A 27616-nucleotide genomic window follows, 5' to 3' on the forward strand; every position below is an offset into this window, starting at 1 on the left:
CAGGTTATTTATTATAATCAGGCCAAAGGCTCCACTCTAAAACAGACACAAAGTAAGTCCCATTCAAGGAGCAGGAAGCACCCTGTGGTGGTGACACAAGAAAGGCAAAGAGGTTGCACCCTTGTGGTGGCATCTAGGCCCCGGGTTCACTAGCATCCGAGAGGGGACCATATCGCTGGAGAGGCCATTTTGAACGGTGCTACCCGTTCTGCGGCGGCGGTGGGGCGGGTTTGGTCCCACGCCCAGGGACTTAGCCCCGCCCACTCACAAGACCCCTTTTCCCAGGAGGCGGTATTGGCCTCTCCAGAAGCTCCGGCTTCTGCTTCACAGCCTTCCATGCTTGTCACTCACCTGCGTACAGCCAATTAGCACCTAAGGGTTGGGTTACTAGGCTGAAAGAGAAGAAGAGCTCCTCCTTGCGCACCAATGAATGTGTAAAGAGGGGCGGGCCTGCAGGTGCAAACGGGCCAATCACGAACTCCCGGTGGCCGGCTGCCCTAGAGTCAGTTAATCTGGTGCTCGCATCTCCAAGATGGCTGTCGCCAAGGACGGTTGTGGCATGGGAGAAGGGGCTGCAGGGAATGGGCGGCGGATCCACCTGGGAATTCCTGAAGCTGTGTTTGTGGTAAGAGGCAAGCTATTCTCAGGCATCTTGGCCCGAGGCCACGGACTACTCCTTCCTACCCGGCCCCCACCTAGGCCTGGGCTGTTAAGGAAGAAAGCTGAGCTAAAGGTCCTGGGAGGGAACGTATGGCTTCCCTCCCACCCCACGACTGGATGGACTGAGCTCTGCTAGGGCCCTCTCGGAAGAAACCCCGCCCTGAACGGCCCCAGAAGAGAAGGGGGCATAGGACAGGAGGACTAGGTAGAAAAGGAAGGGGGCATAGGGCGGAAGGACTAGGGAGAGGGGCCGGGGCGAGGAGCCGAGGGGCGGGGTGTCCCGAAGGCCCGCTCTGCTGATGCCGGAGTTTGTCCCCTGCTGCCAGGAAAAGGGGAGGTGTAAGCTGGATTCAGCCTAGATCCTGGAGAACTAGATAGATGACTGGTGGAATACAATGAGTAGGCAGAACAGCTAGTATTGAGGTGTGAAAATAGGAAATGACACCCAGTCTGTCGAAGTAATGCAGTGGTCTGTTGTCTCGGGGGAAATAGAAGAAGAGACTGATGGGAAAGTAGGGTGATAGGGTGCGAGTGTGAAGTCCTTGTATGTTTTATGAGGAATTGAGGCTTTTTCCAGTAGGCGATGGGAGAAAGTGTGTAAGTAAAGCCACAATGCTATCATATTTGGTTTTAGGTACGTCATTCTAACAACTTAGTGGCGAATGAATTGTGTGGAGTTGAAAGAGGAGGCAGGGGACGCAATTTGGGGGTATTAGGGAACAGGAAGACCAACCTAAGTCTAAATAAAGGGGAACAATTAGAAGCTATCAACCCTATCGTTCCACCAAGCTTTTCTATAAATAGTATTTGAAAACTGAATAATGAGAGAAAAACCTCTGATTGGACTTCCAGGCCAGCATCTTCTGTCTTTCCCCATTTAGTTGTACTGAGCTACTACAATATAATGATGAAATTTTCTTTTGGCTTCTACTTTGCCTTACCTCTGCTTTTTTACTAATCATACTTACATCCTTCAAAACACCGATTTATTTTATTTAGACTACACTTTATGTTGTATATTTGCATTTGCTGATTGAATTTTTAATTGTTTTCTTTATTTATTTTCGTTTTTTCCCGAACTGTGCCATTTATGTCTTTACATTTATTTGTTACCTAAAAATAACAAAAAATAAAATTTGTTCAGTGTCAGGCACTTTCTTAATGATTTCACAAAACTCTAGGTGATGGCTTGGTGCCCATAGCACCTGCCACATACACCAAAGCTGGCGGGTTCCAGCCCGGCCCAGGCCTGCTAAACAACAATGACAATTGCAACCAAAAAATAGCTTGGTGTTGTGGCAGACGCCTGTAGTCCCAGCTACGAGGCTGAGGCAAGAGAATCGCTTAAGCCCAAGAGTTTGAGGTTTCTGTGAGCTGTGATGCCAGGGTACTCTACCAAGGGCAACATAGTAAGACTTTGTCTCAAAAAAAAAAAAAAAAGAAACTCTAGGTGATTGTTACTATTTTCATTTTGTAGATGAAACTGAGGCACAAAGCCCTTGATTAACTTACCCCAAGTGGCATAGGAAGTGAGTGAGTTATCCAGTATTTGAACTTGAGCAGTTTGTGGACCCTCTACTTACTCCCCATGCTCTGCTACTTGGAGGAGGCTGAGGTACTTCTCTTACTTAGTGCCACTCATCTTGATCCTCGCATGGTGGTATAAGCTCATGTCTAATTGAATTTCCATGGTACCTTACCTTGACAGTGCTCAGCTCCAGATGGTTTCAGAAATCTTCAAGAGGATAAACTTTATCTGAAGGCCCTATAAAGAGTATCTTAAAATACTTTTTTTCCTACAATATTATGGGTTATTTTGTCTAGACCTTGAAATTTCTACCAACATGATATAATAAGTAACCCAAATTTTGTGTAGTTATTTTTGTTTCCAGACTAATGAGAGTGACACAGTGTTGTAGAAAGCACGCTTCTCCATAGACAAAGCTTTGAATCCTGCCTCTGTTTCCAAGTTGCTGGTTAGTCTTGAGCATTTTATTTTACAACATTGAGCTTCAGTTTCTTTTTTCTTTTTTTTTTTATTAAGTCATTCGTACATAGATCATAAATACATTTATGCCATTATGGGATTCAGTGAGCTTCAGTTTCTTTAACTGAAATAGGGATGACAGTAGACTTGCAAAAAACAGAACATGCTTTCAGGATTGCGAACATATTTGGTATTGAATAGGTTTAGTTTCTATGATGATAGGAGGCAATGTACCATAGTGGCTATAAGTCAGACCTGGCCCTTTGTCGGACCTCAGTGATGCATTAATTTGTTTTATTTCTCTTCTTGAATTCTCCCTTTCACCCTTGTCCATTTGATGACCTCTTCATCTTTCAACATCTAGTTCAGATTATTACCTCACTGTAATTTTCTGTGCCTTCTACCCCAAAATAAAATCCTTGGCACTTTGTGTCCCTACAGCACAATCTCTTATAGCTAATACTTGTTGAGTACTAAGTGTCATGTACTCTTTGAAGCATTTTATATAAGCTAACTCATGTGCCTAGTGAGGAAAAGGTACCTTATTTCAGTGTGCAGATGAGGAAATTGAGGCAAAGAGAAGTAAAATAACTTCCCTAAGGTCAAAGAGAGGTTAAGTATCTAGTAAGTGGTGAAGCCAGGATTCAAACCAACCACCCCTGTTTCTTAGCCACATCCTATGGTGCTATGGTTAATTCTCCTTGCCAGACTCTAGTTCCCCAAAATATGTATCATATACTAGAAACTTTGTCTTCCTCCTCTTTCCTGCATCAGTCCTTCGAGGAAAATGGTATCTCCATTTTACACACAGAACTCAGCCATTTACTCTCAGCCTCAACTTTTCAATTTCATTTACTGTGTCTCTAACTTAATGACTTCTTAGTTCACTCCTTTGGTGTGTTTTTCTTCCCTTTCCTTCCTGCCTTGTTTCAGCTAAAATATTTTCTGATAGCTAATAAACATGAGTAAGAATAATGATGTGGCAATCCCAGAAGCCATAAGATAATTTAAGTTACTTATAATGAAGAACTAACAGCCCGTAAAGTATTAGAAGGCTCTTGGAGACTTTCCTTTAAGTTTCCATGTATTTTTATCTAGTTCCTGATCCTTACCTGATTAATAATTAAGTAGCTTTTCTTCAAGGACCCCCAGGAAGTATATATTGAAGAATATTAATGTTGGTTTTAGTGTATTTCTGTTTGACATTTATTTATTTATTTATTTTGAGATAGAGTTTCACTATGTTGCCCTCTGTAGTGTACTATGGCATCACAGCTCACAGCAACCTCAAACTCCTAGGCTTAAGCAATTTTCTTGCCTCTGCCTCCCAAGTAGCTGGAACTATAGGCATCCACCACAATGCCCAGCTATTTTTTGGTTGCAGTTGTCGGGCACAGGCCAAGTTGTTTAGCAGGCACAGGCCAAGTTTGAACCTGCCTGCCTCGGTGTGTGTGGTTGGCACTCCAACCACTGAGCTATAGGCGCCGAGCCCTGTTTGACTTTTAGATTTACTTTATTTCAACCACTTGATACTGAAGGAAGCATTTATGACTTACTTTGGCAACCTATTCACCATATTTTGCATGATTTATATAGCAGAACTTGTTGAATTAAAAATAAGTGATAAGGTCATATGTAGTGGCTCACATCTGTAATCCCAGCACTTTGGGAAGCTGAGGCAGGAGGATGATCTCTTTGAGGCCAGGAGTTCTTGACCAGCCTGGAAAACATAAGGAAGACCCTGTTTCTACAACAATTTAAAGAATTGGGCAGCACCTGTGGCTCAGTGAGTAGGGTGTCAGCCCCATATACCAAGGGTGGCAGGTTCAAACCCGGCCCCGGCCAAACTGCAACAAAAAAATAGCTGGGCATTGTGGTGGACTCCTGTAGTTCCAGCTACTCAGGAGGCTGAGGCAAGAGAATTGCCTAAGCCCAAGAGCTGGAGGTTGCTGTGAGCTGTGACACCATGGTACTCCAGGGCGACAGCTTGAGACTCTATCTCAAAAAAAAAAAAAAATTAAAAATTGTCCAGGTGTGGTGGTGCTCACCTGTAGTCCCAGCTACATGGTAGAGGCTGAGGCAGGAGCATCATTTAAGGTCAAGAGTAAGTGGCTGCAGTGAGCTATGATGACGTCACTGCACTCTAGCCTAGGTGGCAGAACGAGACCCTGTCTCTAAAAATACACACACACACACATAGATAAGTTATAAAAATTGGTAATTTTGGTATCCAACCTTTAGCAACCTGTAAAATCATTTTATGACTGGAGTACATGAATGGGCAGTGTGTTTGATTGTTGATAATTTTTATAGGGCTGCATGGGAAATGCATAAAGCAGGCAAAGTCATTCTTCTTTCCCTATTTGTAAGTTGAAATTTGAGAGGAATGTGAAAGGAGAGTAAATTAGCTACATGATATGTGTGCATGGTCATAAATTATCTATTACTTTTTACAGCTATAGGTTGATCATTGAAAATCTGAAATGATTCAAAATCTGAAACTCTTTGAGTGCTGACATGATACTCAAGGGATATGCTCCCTGGAGCATTTTGGATTTCAGATTTTCACATTAGGGGTGCTTAACTGGTATAATGCAAATATTCCAAACTCCAAAAAAAAAAAAAATACTTGTATTTTTAGTTAAAAAAAAGCCTTTGGAGGAAGAAACAAAGCATTTTTCTTTTATGATTTAAAAACAAGGCAGTCAAAAAATCAGACTAGTGGCATGAATTCTAAAATTTGTAATATGTTATTTTTGGTATTAAAGGAAGATGTAGATTCTTTTATGAAGCAACCTGGAAATGAGACTGCAGATACAGTACTAAAGAAGCTGGATGAACAGTACCAGAAGTACAAGTTTATGGAACTAAACCTTGCTCAGAAGAAAAGGAGGTAAGTGTAAAATTTCCTAAGTTTTAAAAATCTTACATGGCTTGAACTTTTAAAAAAAAATGATATAATTTAAATACAGTAAAATGAATAGTTGTTAAATGTTCAGTTTGATGAATTTTGACAAATATAGCCAATTCTGTAAGCATTGCCCAGATTAGTATATAGAATGTTTCTGTCACCCCAGGAAGCTTCTTGATACTCCTTTCCAACCTCCCTACTTGTCCCTACTCTGCACAACCACTGTTCTGATATTTTTCACAATAAATTAGGTTTGTCTGTTCTTAAACTTCGTATAATTTGAAGCACATAGTAACTACTGTTTTGTGTGGCTTCTTACACTTAGTGTAATGCTTTGCAAGTCATCCATGGTGTCGTGTGTATCAGTAAATTAGATCCTTTTTTTTTTGCAGTTTTGACCACGGCCGGGCTTGAACCCACCACCCCCAGTACATGGGGCTGGTGCCCTACTCCTTGAGCCACAGGTGCTGCCCAAATTAGCTCCTTTTTAGTACTGAGTCGTGTTTTGTGTGTGGATGTACTATAGTTTGTATCTGTTTGCCTTTGAGAGACATTTTGGTTGTTTCCTCTTTTTGGTTTTAAGTTGTTTTTTTTTTTGTTTTTTTTTTTTTTTTGGCTGGGGCCAGGTTTGAACCCACTACCTCTGGTATATGGGGCTGGTGCCCTACTCCTCTGAGCCACAGGCACTGCCCTTGGCTTTCAGTTTTTGTGTGGACATAATGTTTTTATTTCTCCTAGGTAGATAATTAGACATGGAATTGCTAAATTGTATAGTATGTGTATATTCAATTTTATGAGAAACTGCCCCAAATCCCTGAAAGTGGCTATGCCATGTTACATGCCCACTAGAAATGTATGAGAATTCCAGTTGTTCCACATCCTTGTCAATGCTCAATATTGTCAATCTAAATATGGTTTTTAAAACAGAATGAATATTGAAGACTTCATTCCAAAGCATCTGGGATTTTAACATCGTGGATGTCTAGATTTATCTTTCTAATTTTACCATTGAGAAGAGAGATACACAGAGGTTATGACTTTCCCAAGATTTCATAACTTAGAGGAATAGGACAAAGATATCTTTGCTCTCAATCTCCCTATATTATTTTATATAGCTTATAACATTGATTCACTGTAATATTTTTATTTTATTTTTATAGTTTTTAGAGACAGGGGCTCACTCCATCACCCAGATGGAGTGCAGTGGCACAATCATAGCTCACTCTAGCCTTGAACTCCTGGGCTCAAGTGATCTTCCTGTCTTAGTCTTAGTCTCCCAAATAGCCACTACTACAGGTGTGCATCACTATGCCTGGCTAATTTTTAAATTTTTTGTAGAGATGAGGTCTCATGCTGTTGCTCAGGCTGGTTTTGAACTCCTGGCCTCAAGCAGTCCTCCTGCCTCAGCCTCCTAAAGAGCTGAGATTATAGGTGTGAGACCCCATGCCTATCCTGTAATAAATATTTATGGATATCTGCTTTGTGCACATGCCAGCATTTTTCTGTCAGTTAAATATGGGATGCCAACTAGGTGCTAGATAAATGTTTTGGATGATATAAGGTCCAGTATCTGCTTTCAAGAAGAACACGGTCTGGAAGGGATTCTAGATATATAAATAAACACATAAAGTAGAGCAATAGAGGTGCTTTGGTTATCACAGAGTGTAAGGCATGATCTGGAGTGGGACAAGGAGGTGCAGGGGAAGTTTCCAAGACGGACAGTTGCCTTTGTAGAATTTCAAAGGTTAATTATGAGTTTGAAGCCATACTAAAGCAAGAAAGGGTAGTCTGGGCATAAGGCACCACTTATGCAAAGATATAAAAGTTTGTTAATAGATGTATTTTCTCATTTGATTTTGGTGACAATTGAGGAAATTTAAATATGTGCTAAATATTACATGAGATGAAAAGTCATTGACATGGAAAGAGAGAGTTAATAGAAGCAAAATAGAAAATACTATGAACTGTATGCTCTCTGGGGAAAAAATGTATCTATGCACAAAAATATCTAGAAAAAATCCACATGGAAGGTATACATGAAGTTTGTGTACAATTTACAATGTTAAAGTATTTTAAATGGCACACAAACTTTATGTCCACCCTTTATTAACAGTAGTAATCTGGTAAGAATATTTTTTTTTCCTTATTTGTATTCTTAATTTTCAAAATGTACTTTTTTATGATAATAAAAGTTTATTTTTATTTTAGAAAGAAGAGTAAAGCCATTAGATTTTTGATCACCTACAGCAGTGGTTCTCAACCTTCCTAATGTCACGACCCTTTAATACAGTTCCTCATGTTGTGGTGACTCCCAACCATAAAATTATTTTTGTTGCTACTTCATAACTATAATTTTGCTACTATTATAAATCGTAAGGTAAATATATGATATGCAGGATGTATTTAGGTGACCCCTATGAAAGGGCCATTCGACCCCCAAAGGAGTCACGACCCACAGGTTGAGAACCCCTGACCTAGAAGGAGCTTATAGGTAATAAAGAAAATGGGGCTTGGGACCAAGCTCGAGGAGAGAAGGAGAAATTTGTGTATGAAAGTTATATTGCTACTCTAGTATTGTGACATAGTAGGCTAATCATTCCAGCTTTACATATGCTCTAGGCCTGAACATAGTGGGGTAAAAATTATAGTATATACTTGCAGCCTTCTAAATTAGATGTACTTGGGATACATCACTGAACAAAACAGACAAAATCCCATGCTTTGGGGAGGTTACAGTATAGTAGGAACTAGACAGTCTCAATTCGATGCTGTCAGTAGTCAATATTTATTATGTACTAATATGTGCCAGGCATCATCATAGGCACTTAGGATACAACTGTAAATGAAATAGATAAAAATTTTTGACCCCCTGGAGCTGACATTCTAGTGAGATAAGCAAATTACATAGTAGGCTAGCAGGTGATAAGTGCTATGCAGATGGGAATCAAGAGATTAAGAAGGTATAGAGTGTTAAGAGGTAGAAGCCACTGAGGATTTTGAGAAGAGGATTGGTATGGTCTGACCTTTCCCTGTTACTGTATGAATCATCCCTGTTGCTGGTTGATATTCTCAAGAAGGACGGAAGCAAGGAGGTCCAGTTAGGATAAACTTTTACTATAATGAGAAGATTATTGGTGGCTTAGACCATGGTGGTAGCAGTAGGGGTGGTGAGAAAGAGTCAGATTCTGAGTCTGTTTTGAAGTTGGAATCAGCATGATCTCCTGGTAGATTAGATTAGATATGAAAGGGAGGCATGGAGGATGCCTCCCAGGTCTGAATGACTGGAACTGCAGAGTTGCTATCATCTGAAGATGGGAAGGACTCTTCTGTAGTGGATAGTATTTGAGAGGAAAATCAGGAATTCAGTTCTGGACACATTTGAGGTCACTGTTGGATATTCAAGTGAAGGATTTTAAGTTGGCAACCAAATATATGAGTCTGAAGTTTGAGAAAGGTTAGGGTTGGAGATAAATATTGGGGAATCATCAACATGGAGATTGTGTTTAAAGCCAGGGGTCTGAATGAACTCAATTACCGAGAGACTGCATGTAGGTGAAGAGATGATCACAGATGTGGGCACTGCAACTGTAAGAAGTTAGGGAGAAGAAATAAGATTGAAAAGAAGCTGCTAGTGAGGTCAGAAGAAAATCAGGGTATGGTAGGGCTCTGGAAGCCAAATAAGAAAGTCTATCACAGAGGAGGGAATAATCACCTGTTTCAAAAGCTGCTGGTGGTTTAGGATTGAGAATGGACTTGGATTTAGCAAACTGAAGTCATTGGTGTTCTAGCTGGGAACAATGTTGGTTCAGTATTTTAAAAGAAAATGGTAGAATTGGAGACAGTGAATAAGGAAAACTTCTTGAGGAGTTTTACTGATTTTAATAGTGGGTTGGTTGTCTTTTATATTTGTAGTTCTTTATGTTTTGTATACAAATCCTTTTAGGTTTATATGTATGAGAAATTTTTCTTTTGTAATCTTTATAATTTCGTTTTAGCTCTTAGTTTAAATGTTTCCGTTCAGAATTTCCCTTTAGAGTTAGCACTTTTTCTTGTATCTTGTTTTAAAAATCCTGTCTTATATTTCATATTAAAAAAGACAAACTGTATTTTCTTCTGAAAGTTTAAAATTTTTGTTTCTCTTAAGCCATCATAAATTTATATATGTTGTGTGGTAGACTTCCAGTTTCTTTTTTTAAATGAATATATTATGAATATATACTGTTTGACTCAGCATTATTTAATTTTAACGTAGTCAGATTTACCAGTCTTTTTCCTTAATGGTTGGTGCTTTTTATACTCAGTTTAAGAAATCTTTGCTGATCTTAAGTTCATGAAGATATCCTCCTGTATTTTCTTCTAAAAGCTTTATTGTTTTATCTTTCACATTTAGAGCTATAACCCATGGGTTAGTCAGAAGTGTGTTGCTAAATTTCAAAACAGTTGTGTGTATATATATATTTTGAGTTTATTTATTTATTTATTTTTATTAAATCATAGCTGTGTACATTAGTATGATCATGGGGCACCATACACTTGGTTCATAGATCGTTTGACACATTTTCATCACACTAGTTAACATAGCTTTTGTAGCATTTTCTTAGTTATTTTGCTAAGACCTTTACATTCCACATTTACTAGCATTCACATATACCCTTGTAAGATGCACCGCAGGTGTAATCCCATTAATCCCCCTCCCTCCACCTCCCCTCCCTCCTCCCTCCCCTCCCTTTCCCCCTATTCTTAGGTTGTAACTGGGTTTTTTTTTTGTTTGTTTGTTTGTTTTTTGAGACAGTCTCACTTTGTCTCCCTTGGTAGAGTACAGTGGCATCACAGCTCACAGCAATGTCAGACTCCTGGACTCAAGCCATCCTCTTGCCTTAGCCTTCCAAGTAGCTAGGACTACAGGTGCCTGCCAACAACGCCTGGCTATTTTTAGAGATAGGGTCTTGCTCTGGCTCAGACTGGTCTTGAACTCCTGAGCTCAGGCGATCCACCTGCCTCAGTCTCCCAGAGTACTACGATTACAGGCGTGAGCCACTATGCCCGGCTGCAGTTGTGCAATTTTGAAGTATATTTCTTTGTCCTCTATTTACTATAAATTGGTGGATCTGTAGTAGTGTTCATATTTGGGTTAAATTTTTTTTTTTCTGCATCACAGCCTTATAGGTTTGTGTATTGTTCTTTCATTAAGAGGCAGATAGTATCTAGTTGTCTCTTTTATGATGCTCAGTGCCTAAATCTATTAATTTTGAGTTGTAAAATTATATTATAATTCATTTATGTCTCTTTCCTTCATTAATAAGCCAGCATACTTCTATAGAAAAACATTTCCATCTGTAATATTTTGTAAAAGTGGCTAAGGGAAATGAATTCACCTTTCAGAGTTTCTTCCTTCATAGCAGTTTTAGCCCTGTGGTTCCCATCACCCCAGCTGCTTTCCAACAGAGGACAGAAATGCTGGTCTGCTGCCAGTGACTTCCATCAATTCCTTTACTTTCAACCTATTTATTATTTATATTTAAGGGTATTCTGTGTAAAGTAAATATGATTGTTGTTAAATCTAGGCTTTTTAGAGAAACTACTTTTTCTTTCTGGATATTTTCAAAATCATTCTCTCTTTTGTTGTTTTTTCATTATAATTTGTATATATGTGGATACCTTCTTACTTTGTTCATGTGTGTCAGCTTCTTGTCAGTATGGGTGTCTGTCTAGTTTGCCTTTATCCATAGAGGATTTTACTCTAGTCAGGAGTTGTGAGTAGATACCAGCTTTAGACCACTTGAGCCAAGTTTCTTTTCTTTTCTTTTTTATTTTATTTTTATTTTTTTGCAGTTTTTGGCCGGGGCCGGGTTTGAACCCACCACCTCCCGTATATATGGGGCTGGGGCCATACTCCTTTGAGCCACAGGTACCGCCCTTGAGCCAAGTTTCAAATAAGCTGTGAGTCAGAGGCCCAGGCTTGAATCTGCAGCTTGTATGGATACCTGCCCTCAGCAACGCCCCACCTTTTGCTAGTCCTCACTGTTCAACTCAAGAGCTTTTCGGATTTTTCTCTTTTTATTTTTTTGAATTTTCTCTCACTCCTGTGATAACAGCTTTGCAACAAAACTTTTTCTGCATTATTTGTTTTACAGCAGACAACTCTATGAACTTTGGATGCTAACCTTTTTCTTTATGTATGTTGTAAATCTTTTTTTGCAACTTATCAAAGTGTATAAAAGTTTTTTAGTATTCCATAATTTTCAATATGATAATCTTTTTAACACATGAATCTGAGATCTTTTATCTTTCTTTACTTGAAAATTTTGTGATTATTTTTTCTTTTTTACTGTCTATTATTTTTTTTCTCTCCTTCTGACATTCCCTGTTTATGAATGTTGACACTTTTAGTTCTGTCTTCCATTACTCTTTATTATTTCCACTCTTCTGTCTTTTCTGATTTGTCTTTTGGCAATTAAGTGAATATCCATTAATTATTTCAGCCATTGTATTTTTTTATACCTAGTAGTTTGGGTTGCTTCTTGGAACTACTTGTTTCTTCTTTATATTATCAATATCCTTTCTTTTCTCTTTGAGGTATTTTAAAATACCTGATGTATAATCATACCTTTTGGTATTTGTTAATTTTGTTTCATATTCTAGAGGCTGAGTTTATTGTCTTTATTTTATTTATTTATGATAATGATAAGGTTATCATTTCTTTTCCCAGTCAGTTCAGATTCCCTCAGGGATATCAGCTAATAATTTATGGCCAATAATAAATGTGGAGGGAGGGATAATTTTTTTTTTTTTTGAGACAGAGTCTTACTATGTCACCCTTGGTAGAAAGCCGTGGCATCACAGCTCACCACAGTAACCTCAAACTCTTGGGCTTAAGCAATTCTCTTGCCTTGGCCTCCCAAGTAGCTGGGACTACAGGTGCCTGCTGCAGCACCGACTGTTTTTTTGTTATTGTTGTCACTGTTTAGCAGGCCCTGGCCGGTTTTGAACCTACCAGCCCTGGTGCATGTGGCCAGTGCCCTAACCATTGGACTATGGGCACTGAGCTGAGGTAAGGGTAATTTGAATCACTCCTAGAGGGTAGAGGTGGGAAGAATGCTGTTGGTGTTAGAATGTAGGGTATAGCTCCGAAAGACCTACACTTCTCTCCAACCAAATAATTCTGCCTGTGGGGGTTCTTTCTTTTCTTCTGCCTTGGGCTGTATTCATTTTCCTCCTGGGAGGAATCTGCATCCCAGCTGGGCCCTCTCTTCTTGCCACTGGCCAATTCTGCCATATTCCTGCCTTGTAGCAATGATGGGGTAGGGATTGTGACTCCCCAGGGCAATTCAGAGGGAGAAAGGGAACATAGCTAGAACATTTTCCTTTAGCCTTATTCCTCATTTGAAGGAAATCCAGTTGCTCTTCTTAAGCTGCTGTCTCTCTCCCTTGTCCTAGCCCCTCTCAGGACTTGGAGGTTTCCATTGTTCTTGTAACAACAAAGACCTAGGTCTGACCCAGTGTCCTTTGATATGAAAATAGGCAAAGAATGCATGTTAATATTTGTAATGAAATATTATACTGCAGTGAAAATGAAGGAACAAATCTTAAAATCCTAATTGAATCTACTGCCATACCACTCTGAACATGCCGAATCTCATCTGACCTTGGAAGATAAGCAGGGTGGGGCCTGGTTAGTACTTGATGGCAGAAATCCTAATGGAGTTAGAAGAGCAAACTCCATAAAAATGTATATAGCATGAGACCATTGGAATTAAGCTCAGAAATCAGCAACACTAAAGAATATTTTGTTTAGGGATGTATACAAATACAATGAAACTGTTTGAAAAAGAAAAAGGGGGATTATAAACACACGGTTTAAGAAATCTGCTGTCTTTTTGGGAGGAGCATGATGGGGAAGGGTCTATTGCTTGGACATGCTCAGTCACCTTGGCAATCTAGTTTCTAAGTTGGCTAAGGATGAAGCTGATTGATTGATTTCATAAATGTGCTTTATAATGTATTACATATAATATTTATACATATGAAATTACATCTTTAGTATCATTTACATGACAAAAATATCTTGATCTGAATATACTTCTTATGTTATATATCCAATATTTTACAAATTAATACATCTTTCTGGTATCTATCTTAGTGTTTTTCAACTTTTTTTTTTCTCACAGAACACTTGAACCTATAGTTAAACTTCCACGGTACTCTTAAATTTTGATCAGAAAATAGTAAGAAAAGAATACACTTACTGTGGTTTGAACGTCTTTCAAAAATAATTTAATTAGTGGTCTTTAAAAATTTTCATGGCACAGCTAAGTTCCTCTCACAGCACAGTAATGTGCTATGGCATGCTGGTTAAAAATCACTTACCTATAGAAACATGCAAAAATAAACAAACTTGAGTGATCTATAGTATAATATCCATATTGAACTCTACAGTGTTCACAGAACATTAAGTAAAACACTGAATGTCAGATGTTTCTGGAGTATTCACTGGACAATATTATCAAATAGTGACACTAATTTTTTTTTTTTTTGGTGTGCTCTCATTTCTTGTTATAATAGGCATTTGAGTAATCATATATAAAACATTAATCTTGTGAAAACAGACATCCAAGTCAAAAATGTAAAACTCAAGTCTTCTGTTGTCCTAGGTATCATTGCACGCATACACTGCTTTACATACTTGTAACACTATTGTGGCTAGAGTTTCGGTTTATACATTTCACTTAATGTATAACGTAAATACTTTCTGATTTTTATTATGTTTTTTTAATTAGTATTAAATCACTAATTTTTTTAAGCAGTAGGCTTATCTAAAGTTATTTCTTGCCAGATGAGTCACAGGATATAATTTGTTGTGCTAACCTCCTACATATATAGTGTGATTTCCTTTATGTGATGTAGTAAGTTCATTTTCATTATCATGTTTAAATTTTGTTAACAGTCTAATCTCTAATAAATAATGTTCAGTTAAATTTACCCAGAGGAATCAGATCTTTGTTTTTACATTCTTAGTCTTTTTGTTACAAATTACATTGTGATTTTGCAGAGATCCTATAACTATTTTTCACATTTCTTCATGCAAAACACATTAAAGCCTGGAGCAGTTTCTAATTGCCATAAAGCAGAGGGAAACCCTAATGTGCACAATGCAAGAGTATATTTCAAAACAACTGAGAGTAAATTTTAAATCTCTTACCAAAAAACAAGTGAGGTGATGGCTATGTTAATCAGTTTGATTTAAGCATTCTACATTGTATATCAAATCAGCATTTTGTACCCCATAAATGTATACAGTTATGATTTTAAATAAAAATTAATTAAAAAAATAAAAATTTAATAAATAAGTCATGGTTTTCTCTGTTTAAGTGATTTGAGTGTTTTCAGCGTATTTTTATTGTGAATGAAGTAGATTTCATTTGGGAGTCATTTACTCGTTTAGTTTGCTAGTAGCTATATATAACTTATCCATGGAGTCTGATAAGTCTCATAATGTCTATCCATCATTGCTTTCTTAATTTCCTGTATTTAAATCAGTGACTCATTTATAATTTTAAGATAAGTTGTTACCTAACTTCAAAAGAAAGTAGTGTTTATGGCTTGGCATCTGTAGCTCAGCTGCTAGGGCGCCAGCCACATACACCCAAGCTGGTGGGTTCGAACCCACCTAGGGCCTGCCAAACAACAGTGACAACTACAACAAAAAAAGCTGGGTATTGTGGCAGGTGCCTGTAGTCCTAGCTACAGGCTGAGCCAAGATCTGAGTCAAGAGACTCAAGCCTAAGAGTTTGAGGTTGCTGTGAGCTGTGATGCCATGGCACTCTACCGAGGGCAATAAAGTGAGACTGTCTCAAAAAAAAAAAAAAAAAGTAGTGTTTAGCAATATAAGAGTTAAGGGAAAAGTACCTAAAGCTTAAAAGAATCACTAAACTCTACTATATTGTAATGTAGTGTGTTAGGCATTCAGGCGATAGTGTATAGTTCTTACAGTCTTACACGTGTACACACTGAAAAGATGTCGCTGCACTTTGCCTGTCATTTAGCTATCTACTATGTGGACTGAGTATATTCACCAAGAGCAGCTACATGCAGTACTGGATAGGGTGGTTAGTGGTTTTGAACTTAGAATGTATTTGAATGTTTTTTTTTTTTTTTTTTTTTTGAGACAGAGTCTCAAGCTGTCACCCTGGGTAGAGTGCTATGGTGTCACAGCTCACAGCAATCTCCAACTCTTGGGCTTAAGTGATTCTCTTGCCTCAGCCTCCCATAAATGTGTATTATTTTTAAAATTAGTTTGAAAATCTATTTGAAGTACAATTCCTTTTTGAGACAGAGTCTCATGCTGTTGCCCTAGGTAGAGTGTCATGGTGTCGTAGCTCCTTGCAACCTCCAAGTCACTCAAGATCTTCTTGCCTCAGTTTTTCTATTTTTAGTATAGACGGGATCTCACTCTTTCTCAGGCTGGTCTTAAAGTCCTGAGCTCAAGCAGTCTACGTGCCTTAGCCTCCCAGAGTGCTAGGATTATAGGCATGAGCCACTGCACCCCAGCCTGAAGTACAATTCCAAACAAATGCAAAACCTCTGAACCACCTCTGTGGAATATGATCTGCTCTAGAAAATGTTAAATAATGATATAACAGAGTAGAGCTTGCTATTTATGGATAAGTCTTCCAGAAATATTTTTATTAATATTTATCCTGTAAATGTTATGAATATTTTATTAAATATAAGTATTTTTTTGTTTTTCTTTCTTTTTAAACATGTTTATATCATAAATTTTTAATGTTATATCTAAAAATATCTTAATCTTTTTTTTTGAGACATAGTCTCAAGCTGTCGCCCCTGGTTAGAGTGCTGTGACGTCACAGCTCACAGCAACCTCAAACTCCTGGGCTTAAGCAATTCTCTTGCCTCAGTCTCCCAAGTAGCTGGGACTATAGGTGCCCACCACAATGACCAGCTACTTAAATGTTTTACTAAATAACATTTTTTACTATCTTTTCTTTTTATATTTTTAATTGTTAATTGTTATAGTTGTGTATCTTTTTTATAGGGTACTTGTGTTTTGATATAAGCATACAATATTAATTAATCAAATCAGGATAATTGGAGTATTCATTACCTCTGGCATTTATCATTTGTTTGTGTTAGGAACATTCCAATTTCATTTTTATACTTATTTCAAAGTATGCTCTAATTTATTGTTGATTATACTCACTTTTTGTGCTATCACAAATTGCTCATTCTGTCTATCATTTTTGCACCCATTTAACCATCTCCATTTTATCCCTGCTCCCCGATATCCTTCCCAGACTCTGGCTTCATGAGATCATTTTTAATATTTAACTCCCACATGTGAGTGAGAACATACAAGATTTGTTTTCTGTGCTTGGGTTATTTCACTTAACATAATATTCTTGAGTCTATCCATGTTGCACACAGCAGGATTTTGATCTTTTTGTGGCTATATAACATTCCATTGTATGTATGTACCACGATTTCTTTATCCATTCATCTGTTGATAGATGCCTAGGTTGGTTCCAAATTTTGACTTTTGAGAATAGTGCTGTAATAAACATGGGAATATAGGGCTGGGCGCGGTGGGTTACGCCTGTAATCCTAGCACTCTGAGAGGTCAAGCTTGGGGGATTGCCTGAGCTCACTAGTTTGAGAACAGCCTGAGCTAGAGCAAGACCCTGCCTCTAAAAATATCCAGGCAGGTGTTGTGGCATGTGCCTGTAATCCCAACCACTCCGGAGGCTGAGGCAAGAGAATTGCTTGAAACCAAGAGTTGGAGGTCACTGTGAGCTATGATGCAATGGCACTCAACCCGGGGTGACAAAGTGAGACTCTATCTCAAAAAAAAAGAAAAGAAAAAAACCAATGAAAATAAACATGGGACTATAGAAGTGTAGATATCTTTTTGATATACTGAATTCCTGTTCCTTGGATAGATGCCAGTAGTGTGATTACTGGGTCACACGGTACTGGGAAAACAGCCCCCACAACCTGTGAGTCGAGTCTACTTCCTTGTGGCCTGGTGGGGCCACATACCCACGTAGGATTATTAGGAAAATTATAGAAAATTAATAGACAAAGACAAAGAGATAGTTTTAAGAGCAGCGGGAATTTGGGAGGCGGCACACCCTTTATCATGAGGCTTCAGTATGCCACCTGGAGTATTAGGCTACCTCTGTATTTATTTTATACATTAGTTACAATCATAAATATCTCGAAGGCAAGGCAAACAATCCTATCATGGTTCTTGCTGCACTTGCATTTCTTTTCTTTTCTTTTTTATTGAATCATAGCTGTGTACATTAATGGAATTATGGGACACAATGTGCTGGTTTTATATACAATTTGAAATACTTTCATGAAACTCGTTACCATAGCCTTCACGGCATTTTCTTAGTTATTGTGTTAAGACATTTATATTCTACACTTAGTAGATTTAACATATACCCTTGTAAAATACACCATAGGTGTGGTCCCACCAATTACCCTCCCTCCACCCATCTTCCCCCTTTCCCTTCCCTCCCCCTCCTCTTTCCCCTTCATCTTGGGCTGTAGTTGGGTTATATCATTCATATGGAAGTGTGGGTGTTTATAAATTGGTTTCATAGTAGGACTGAATACATTGGATCCTTTTTCTTCCATTCTTGAGATACTTTGCTAAGAAGAATATGTTCCAGCTCCATCCATGTAAACATAAAAGGTAAAGTCTCCCATCCTTTTTAAGAATGTATAATATTCCATGGTATATATATACCACAATTTATTAATCCATTCATGGGTCAGTGGACACTTGGGCTTCTTGCATGACTTAGCAATTATGAATTGGTCTGCAAAAAATATTCTGGTGCAAATATATTTGTTATAAAGTGATTTTTGGTCTAATGGATACATAGCTAGTAGAGGAATTGACTATTTTTAGATCCCTAAGTAATCTCCAATCATCTTTCCAAAAGGAACGTATTAGTTTGCATTACCACCAGCAGTGTAGAAGTGTTCCCTTTTCTCCATATCCACGCCAACATCTCTGGTTTGGGGATTTTTGTGATGTGGGCTAATCTTACTGGATTTAGATGATATCTCAAAGTAGTTTTGATTTGCATTTCTGTGATGATTAAGGATGATGAGCATTTTTGCATGTGTAGGCAAAAGTCCTGTCTTCTTCAGCTAAGTTTCTCTTCAAGTTCCTTGCCCACACTGAGATGGGATCACATGTTCTTTTCTTGCTAATACATTTGAGTTCTCTATGGATTCTGGTTATTAAACCTTTGTTGGAGACAACCTGCAAATATCTTCTCCCATTCTGAGGGCTCTCTGCTTGCTTTACGTACTGTGTTTTTGGCTGTGCAGAAGCTTTTTAGTTTGATCAGATCCTAGTAACGTATTTTTGTTGTTGCTTCAATTGCCTGGGGGGTCCTCTTCATAAAATATTCTCTCAGGCTGATTTCTTCAAGTGTTTTCCCTGCACTTTCTTCTAGTATTTTTATAGTTTCATGTCTTAACTTTACTTATTTAGAGACAGAGTCTCACTTTGTCACCTTTGGTAGAGTGCCGTTGGCGTTACAGCTCATAGCAACCTCCAACTCTTGGGCTTAGGCAATCCTCTTGCCTAAGCCTCCCTAGTATCTGAGAATGCAGGCGCCCACCACAATGCCCAGCTCTATTTTTTGTTGCCGTTTGGCTGGGGCTGGGTTCTAATCCACCACCCTCAGTATATGGGCTGGCACCCTACCCACTGACCCACAGGCACCACCCCATGTCTTACGTTTAAATCTTTTATCCAGTGAGAGTCTATCTTTGTTAATGGTGAAAGGTGAGGGTGCAGTTTCAATCTTCTACAGGTCGCCAGCAAGTTCACCCAGCACCATTTGTTAAATAGGGAGTCTTCTCCCTACTGAATGTTTTTGATTGGCTTATCGAAGATCAAATGACGATAAGTAGCTGGGTTCATCTCTTGGTTTTCTATTCTGTTCCATACATCTACCTCTCTGTTTTTGTGCCAGTACCATGCTGTTTTGATCATTATCGATTTATAGTATAGTCTGAGGTCTGGTAGTGTGCTTACTCTTGATTTGTTTTTATTTCTCAGAAATGTCTTGGCTATTCAAGGTTTTTTATGATTCCATATAAAATGAAGTATTATTTTTTCAAGATCTTTAAAGTATGACAGTGGAGCTTTAATAGGGATTGCATTAAAATTGTATATTACTTTGGGTAATATGGACATTTTAACCATGTTGATTCTTCGCAGCCATGAGCGTGGCATGTTTTTTCGTTTGTTAACATCTTCAGCTATTTCTTTTCTCAGAGTTTCATAGTTCTCTTTATAGAGATCTTTCACATCCTTTGTTAGATAAACTCCCAAATATTTCATCTTCTTTGGCACTACTGTGAATGGAATAGAGTTCTTTACTGTTTTTTTCAGCTTGACTATTATTGGTATATAAAGGCTTCAGATTTGTGAGTATTGATTTTGTAACCTGAGATGCTGCTGTATTCCTTGATCCCTACTAAGAGTTTTGTAGTTGAATCCCTGGTGTTTTCCAGATACAATATCATATCATCTGCTACGTGTGAAAGTTTGAGCTCCTGTGACCCTATCTGGATACCCTTGATTGCCTTTTCTTGCCTGATTGTGATGGCTAAGACTTCCATTACAATGTTAAAAAGCAGTGGAGACAATGGACAACTTTGCCTGGTTCCTGATCTGAGTGGAAATGATTTCAGTTTAACTCCTTTCAATGCAGTATTGGCTGCAGGTTTGCTGTAGATAGCCTCTGTCAGTTTAAGAAATGTCCCTTCTATAACAGTTTTCTTAAGTGACCGGATACTGGATATTATCAAGCTTTTTCTGCATCAATTGAGAGAATCATTTGGTATTTCTTTTTTATGTGATGAATTATATTTATAGATTTACAGGTATTGAACCAGCCTTGAGACCTGGGATAAAACCCACTTGGTCATGGTGTATAACTTGTTTGATGTGTTGCTGGATTCTGTTTTCTAGGATCTTATTGATTATTTTTGCATCAGTTTTCTTTTCTTGTTGCGTCTTTTCCTGGTTTGGGGATCAAGGTGATGTTTGCTTCGTGGAGGTGTTGGGTAGTATTCCTTCTTTTCTATATTTTAGAAAAGGCTAAGTAATATAGGTATTAGTTCCTCTTTAAAGGTTTGGTAGAATTCTGATGTGAAGCCATCTGGTCCTGCACCTTTCTTTTTGGGGAGATTTTGTAATTAGAACTTGATATAGGCCTGTTCAATGTTTCCACTTCATTCTGGCTAAGTCTTGGAAGGTGATGTGCTTCTAAGTATTGGTCTATTTCCTTCAGATTTTCATATTTCTGAGAATAGAGTTTCTTGTAATATTCATCAAGGATTTTTTTAATTTCTGAGGAGTCTATTGTCATTTTGTGTTTACCATTTCTGATTGATGAAATTAGAGATTTTACTCTTTTTTTCCTGGTTAGGCTAGCCAAAGTTTTATCTATTTATTGACCTTTTCAAAAAACCAACTTTTTGATTTATTGATCTGTTATATAATTCTTTGTTTACAATTTCATTTAATTCTGCTCTAATTTTCATTATTTCTTTCCTTCTGCTGGGTTTGGGATTGGAATTTTCTTCCTTTTTCAGTTGCTTAAGATGTCCCATTAAGTTGTTAACTTCCTCTCTTTCCATTCTTTTGAGGAAGGCTTGCAGTACTATAAATTTCACTCTTAGTACTGCCTTTGTAGTATCCCAGAGGTTCTGGTAATTCGTGTCTTCATTATCATTTTGTTCCAAAAATTTGGTAATTTCCTTCTTAATCTTGTCTATGACCCAGCTATCATTCAGCATAAGGTTATTTAGTTTCCATGTTTTTGTATGAGTATGCAGATTCCTGTTGTTACTGAGTTCAACTTTTATTCCATGATGGTCTGAGAAGATGCAAGGAATAATTTCAATTCTTTTACATTTGCTGAGGTTAGACTTGTGACCTAAGATGTGATCAATTTTGGAGTATGTTCCATGGGCTGATGAGAAGAATGTGTATTCAGTTTTGTTAGGATGAAATATTCTGTAGGTGTCTGTTAAGTCCAATTGTTGAATGGTTTAATGTAAGTCTAAAATTTATTTGCTTAGCTTCTTTTTGGAGGATCTATCCAACACTGCCAAAAGGGTATTACAATCTCCAAGCTATTGGCTTGGCGCCTGTGGCTCAAGCAGCTAAGGTGCCAGCCACATACACCATAGCTGGCATGTTCGAATCCAGTCTGGGCATGCCAAACAAAAATGAGAGCTCCAACCAAAAAATGGCCAGGCATTGTGGTGGGCGCCTGTAGTTCTAGCTACTTGGGAGGCTGAGGTGAGAGAATCGCTTAAGCCTAGGAGTTGGAGGTTGCTATGAGCTATGATGCCATGGCACTCTTCCCAGGGCCACAGCTTGAGGCTCTGTCTCAAAAAAAAAAACAAAAAAATCTCTGACTATTATGGTGCCTGACGAAATGACATTGCTCATATCTGTTAGGGTGTTTCTTATAAATTGAGGTACATTCTGGTTGGGTGCATAAATGTTAATAATTGAAATCTCATCATGTTGAGTGTTACCCTTAACAAATATAAAGTGACCATCTTTATCTTTCCTTACTTTTGTTGGTTTAAAGCCTATTGTATCTGCGAATAAAATTGCAACACCTGCTTTATTCTGATTTCCATTTGTCTGAAATATAGATGACCATCCCTTCTCCGAGTCTATATTTATCTTTTAACGTAAGATGAGACTCTTGTATGCATCAGATATGTGGCCTGAGTTTTTGTTTCTTGTCAGTCAACCTATGCCTCTTTAGAGGACAATTTAAACCATTCACATTAATTGCAAGTATTGATAAGCTTGGTAATATTTTGAGTATCTAGTTTTTCAAAAGTCCAGTGGACATTTTTAATTTTTTCACCACTGTGGAAGTGGAATTTGATCAAAAGTTTCTGAGTGAGTTTACTTTGGTGGTAGAGTATTGTGCTTGTCATTGTGGAGGATGGGTCTGATAATATCCTGGAGGGCTGGTTTAATTATGGCATATTTCTTCAATATGTGAATGTAATTAATGTATTTAATTTCTCTAACATAAATGAAACACAGGAAGGATACAGGATCCTGGGTTGAAAGTTATTTTGTTTTAGGAGAGTAAAAATTGATGACCCCCCTCTTCTAACTTGAAAGGTTTCAGCAGAAAGATCTGCAGTCATTCTAATTTTCTTCCCCCTGTAGCTTATGGTTTTCTTATTTCTGGCTGCTTGCCGAATTTTCTCCTTCATACTAACTTTGGCAAAGTTAGTTAGAGTGTGTCTGGGAGATGCTTTATTTGGGTTGAGTCATGCTGGGATTCTGAAACTGTCTGCTATCTGAATTTCAGAGTCTCTTGCCATATTTGGGACATTCTCATTGATTATCTCATGGAGTAGAGCATCTGGGCCTTTCAAAGCAATCACATCTCATTCAGGAGTTTCTATAAGGCAAATATTAGTTTTTTTTTTTTTTTTTTAATTATCCCACAGCTCTCTGAGAGAATGATCCGTTTTTGCTCTCCACTTCTCTTCCTCTTTGAGCCTTTGGGAGCATTCAACAGCTTTGTCTTCAATGTCACAAATCCTTTCTTCTGCCTGCTCCATTCTGTTACTGAGGGATTTTACTGTATTTCTCATAAATCTTGGAGGGCTGCAAATCCTTTTCTCAATGTGTGAAAATCTTTGGTGATTTTGGCTTTGAAGTCATTGAGTTCTTGAGACAACTTCTGAATTATTCATAGAATTTCTAATTCCAGCTTTACTTCCATTCTGTTAGTTATTTGCCATCCAAATTCTAAACTCAATTTCTGATATCTCAACCATTTGTTTATGAATGGGATGGATCTTCCTGTGTATAGCCTTGTCATTCCTTTGGGGAGTTGATCTACTCTGATTATTCATGTTGCCAAAGTTTTTCCACTGATTCTGCTCAATGATTATTTTTCACTGTTTGGCTAGATGAGCAGGTAAGGTGAAGTTGGATTTGGAGCTCCTGGAGTAGTGACTAACTAGCCCTATGCCCAGGAGCTAGGACTGGTGGCTGCAGCTTTTCCCCTACCGCTTTGCAAAGGACTGTATAGTACTACAGGCTGAGACACTGAGGACCTGCTTGGTGTGTTGGGGCTAGGTGACTCTGTCTTGTATTCAGCTGGTCTCTGTCCAATCCTGGTGAATCAGTAACTCTGGGTTGAAGTCTCAGCTGTGGGGAAATATAATCAACTAAGATACTCCACTCCCCACAGGTAACAACTGGAAAGGGAAATATCAAACCTTCCCACAACAACACAACCAGGGTACCACCTTGGATGGTCCTCGGGTAATTGGCCCTGGTCAAGAGTTCCTAATCAATTGTCCCAGTCAGCACCAAGTCTCTAAGTATTAGAGTTCAAATGGTCTCCAGCCACTAGATAGCAGGGGTCTGTTGGCAGCTCAAGTGTGGCTGGCTTTGGTGCTCCGTGGAGTCAGAATAGCCTGCCCAGCAAACGAATTAGTCTGGGGAGGTTGATGCCTCCTTCCCCACCTTGCACCTCTTCCACACCTCGTGACTGGTATCCCCACAAGGCTGTTGCCCAGTTCCCTCCAATGAGCAGATGTGCCAGGGGTTTGTACCTGCCTGAGTCACAGGGAGATCTATGTCTCCTCGTCCAGGCTGCTGCACTCTGCCAGCAGCTGGCAGGGGCAGCTAAAGCCTGACTACCTCGGTGCTTAATGTAAGCTAGGGAGTGTCACTCGGGTCCAGCCCTGCCCCAGATTGATGTTGCTTCCATCAACATATTCTTGCGGAATTTGTGTTTCTGTGCCAGCTGTATTCCACTGTGGGCCAGGTTCTGTTTGAGTTCACAGAAACTGGGACTCAGCCGTGCCCTATGCTGCTGCCACTGTGCCAGTTCTCACAGAGCTGGCATCTCTGTCTTCACTGCACTCTGTGTTGGGGCAGGCACGGTTAGAGCTCACAAAGGGCTTGCGGTTCCTGCCCCTCCCTGAGCTGATGCCTCTGCCATGCCTGCTTTTGTCACAGCTATGGTTTACTGTGGGCCGGGTGCATCTTGGGCTCACAAAAGCAGCAATTCTGACTTAGTCCCGCCCTGGGAGTCTGCTGCCTCTGTGCAAGTGTATTCTATTCTCCATCCTGCCGTGCCCAGCCTGGGCAGGTACCATCTCAGACATAGCCTTTGCTCACAGGGCCTGCATTTCCATGGCTACCACCTGAGTAGAGGCCCAGCTCCCTCCAGTTGCTAAGAGAGACGGGAAGTGTTTCTCCAAAATATCACCAGGGTTATAACCCCTATTGTTCGTGCTGCTGCAGTGCTGTGTTGCAGGGCATGCACTATCCATCAAATACCAGTGACATTCTTCCCAGAAAGTGAAAAAAAAAAATCCTAAAATTTATATGGAAACACAAAGGGAAAAACTGTGAATAGACAAAGCCATCCTAACCAAAAAACAAAACAAACAAACAAACAAACAAAAACTGGAAGAATCACATTACCTGACTTCAAAGTACACTATAGAGGTGTAGTAACCAAAATAGCAAGGTACCGGCATAAAAACAGACATAGTCCAATGGAACAGAAGAGAGAACCCAGAAATAAATCCACACATCTACAGTGAACTTACCTTCAATAAAAGTGCCAAGAATATATACCAAACAAGGGACAATTTCTTCATAAATGATGCTGAGAAAACTGGATATCCATATGCAGAAGAATGAAAACTAGATTCTTACCTATCACCATATATAAAAATTGGACAAATGGGATCACATCAAGATGAAAAGCCTCTGCATAGCAAAGGAAACAATGCAACAAGCAAAGAGAACCCACAGAATGGGAAAAAATATTAGCAAACTACCCATCTGACCATGGATGAATAACATTAGTGCAAACACTGTGGAGAACAGTATGGCACTTCCTAAAAAAACTGAACATAGAACTACCATATTGAAGAGTGCATGTGGAAATACTTAAGGAAGAGTCATATCTTGATGTGCTTGAATTACTAGTAATAATTTTATAAGCTTGAAACAAATATTTGATGATTAATTGTTAGTAAAATAGAAATATTTTTAGAAATGGGATTACAGAATATGGACAATAGGGAAGGCAGTAATAGGAGATTAATTCAGAAGAAATTTCCTGGCTTTGAGTGCAAAGTGTACGACTTTGTCATTTTACTACTCTGAAGCCTGGCATGTTGAATATCTCCCCACCCCCCAGAGCTGCCTTGTGGCCTGTGGCTATAGGCTTTGACTCCATTCTTTCCCAGGGCAGGGCTGTGTACTCTGGGAGAGTGCTTTTTGGGGAGTAAAGAATGTGAATCTTTAAACCTGTTCAACACAGGAAGATGTGCTCCACACCAGATAAGGAGATGAAATATCTCTTTTCTTCTGTTGCCTTAGTTTGGCCAGAGGAGTCTCTGTCTGGACACAAGGCTGTCCACATCTGTGGTGTGTGACTATGGGTCAGCTAGTAATTTTTCCTTGAGTCAGCCCCTGTTTATCTTGTCAAGACTGTTGGTGTTAAGATCATAAATACCTTAAAACAATAAAAAGTAGCAAGTAAATCCATACAATTAACGTAGTGAGTTGTAAAATTAGTCTAGGTAATAGAAATGCAAGTGCAGGAGGAGGAGGCAAGATGGCTGACTCCACAGAGCTTTCCACAGAGGCTACCATCCAGAAAGAGAGTTAAAGGACAGATGTTTAGCAAGTAAGCTGATGGTTTGGAGCTGAGTCAGGAGAGAAGATTGAAGAGTGCACATCACCCCTGCTGAGGCAAGCTGCCACTCCAAGGAAACAAACAATAGGTACAAAATCCATCACAAAGCAGACAGGAGTCCCCTCCCCCTCACTTCTACAAACAAGTGAGCAGAGTTCATATCTCTTTCTTTTTCTATTTCATGGGAGAGAGCCACTAAAAACCAGATCTCCTTCTGTAAATAGTCCTCAAGGAGATATTAATAAAAAATGCAAAGCATCTCCAGGCATGGTGGCTTACACGTGCAATCCTAGCTCTCTAGGAGGCCGAGGCTGGTGCATTATTTGAGATCAGGAGTTAGTGACCAGCCTGAGGAAGAGTGAGACCCCCATCTCTAGTAAAAAATAGAAAAACTAGCTGGGCATAGTTGGTACACGCCTGTAGTTTCAGGTACTCGGGAGGCTGAGGCAGGAAGATTGCATGAGCCTAAGAGTTTGACATTGCTGTGAGCTCTGATGATACCATGGCACTCTAGCACTCTACCCAGGGCAATGGATTGAGATTCTGTCTACAAAAAAAAAAATGCAAAACTTATAAGACCATGTTCCAGTGTTTATTCTTGCCTGCAAAATATTAAGTGAACCTTTTTCTTATTCACAGGCTAAAAGGTCAGATTCCTGAAATTAAACAGACTTTGGAAATTCTAAAATACATGCAGAAGAAGAAAGTAAGTGCATTTTTGTTTGTAAACGTGAGCAAACCAGGATATGTTAACAGAAACTCATCTTCTTTGAATCTTTGATCTATGGTGTTTGATCTGTGTTGTGGAATCCAGTCTGCCACCTTGAGAACATGCACTAATATTACAGGTATTGTACTTGTGTAATAAACAGGACTTTGTGGTCTTCCTCCAAAAGTCAGGTTTAATTTTAGGGTCCACAGTTGGGTAAGTTTACTTACATTTAGTGTTTCAAAAGTTAAATGCAATTTGAAATTGTTTTATGCACAGAAAGAAAATGTTATTTTGAGGTGGCAGCATCTAAAGGCTTTTTGTTTTTGTTCTTTCTAAGAATAATGAGTGAGTCCAAGGTTTATAGAGCTAGAAAGAATCTTAGAAGTTATGTTTTGGGTTCTTTCATAGTTGAGGAAATATGAGAGGAAATAGAGAGATTATACCTGACCAGTGTCCACATAACTAGTTAACTGCCAGAACTAAATTTGAGAATCTTCTCTGTCTTAATCTAGTACTCATTAAATAAAAGCAGGCTATAAAGATTAAATCACATCAACATATTGTATTTAAAA

General features: G+C 38.8%; 1 protein-coding gene across 1 annotated transcript in view; it reads left to right on the forward strand.

Moving 5' to 3' along the window:
- The first annotated feature begins 473 nt into the window (after positions 1-473).
- The window catches only part of VBP1 (VHL binding protein 1), an 85717-nt gene continuing 58574 nt past the window's right edge, over positions 474-27616 (forward strand). Inside the window, exons 1-3 of the mRNA XM_053580422.1 lie at positions 474-625; positions 5416-5540; positions 26972-27038. Of these exons, the coding sequence (XP_053436397.1) occupies positions 533-625; positions 5416-5540; positions 26972-27038 (285 nt within the window). The 5' untranslated portion in view covers positions 474-532. The remainder of the gene's footprint in view (positions 626-5415; positions 5541-26971; positions 27039-27616) is intronic.

Source organism: Nycticebus coucang, chromosome X, assembly GCF_027406575.1.
Source record: "Nycticebus coucang isolate mNycCou1 chromosome X, mNycCou1.pri, whole genome shotgun sequence".
Taxonomy (NCBI): domain Eukaryota; kingdom Metazoa; phylum Chordata; class Mammalia; order Primates; family Lorisidae; genus Nycticebus; species Nycticebus coucang.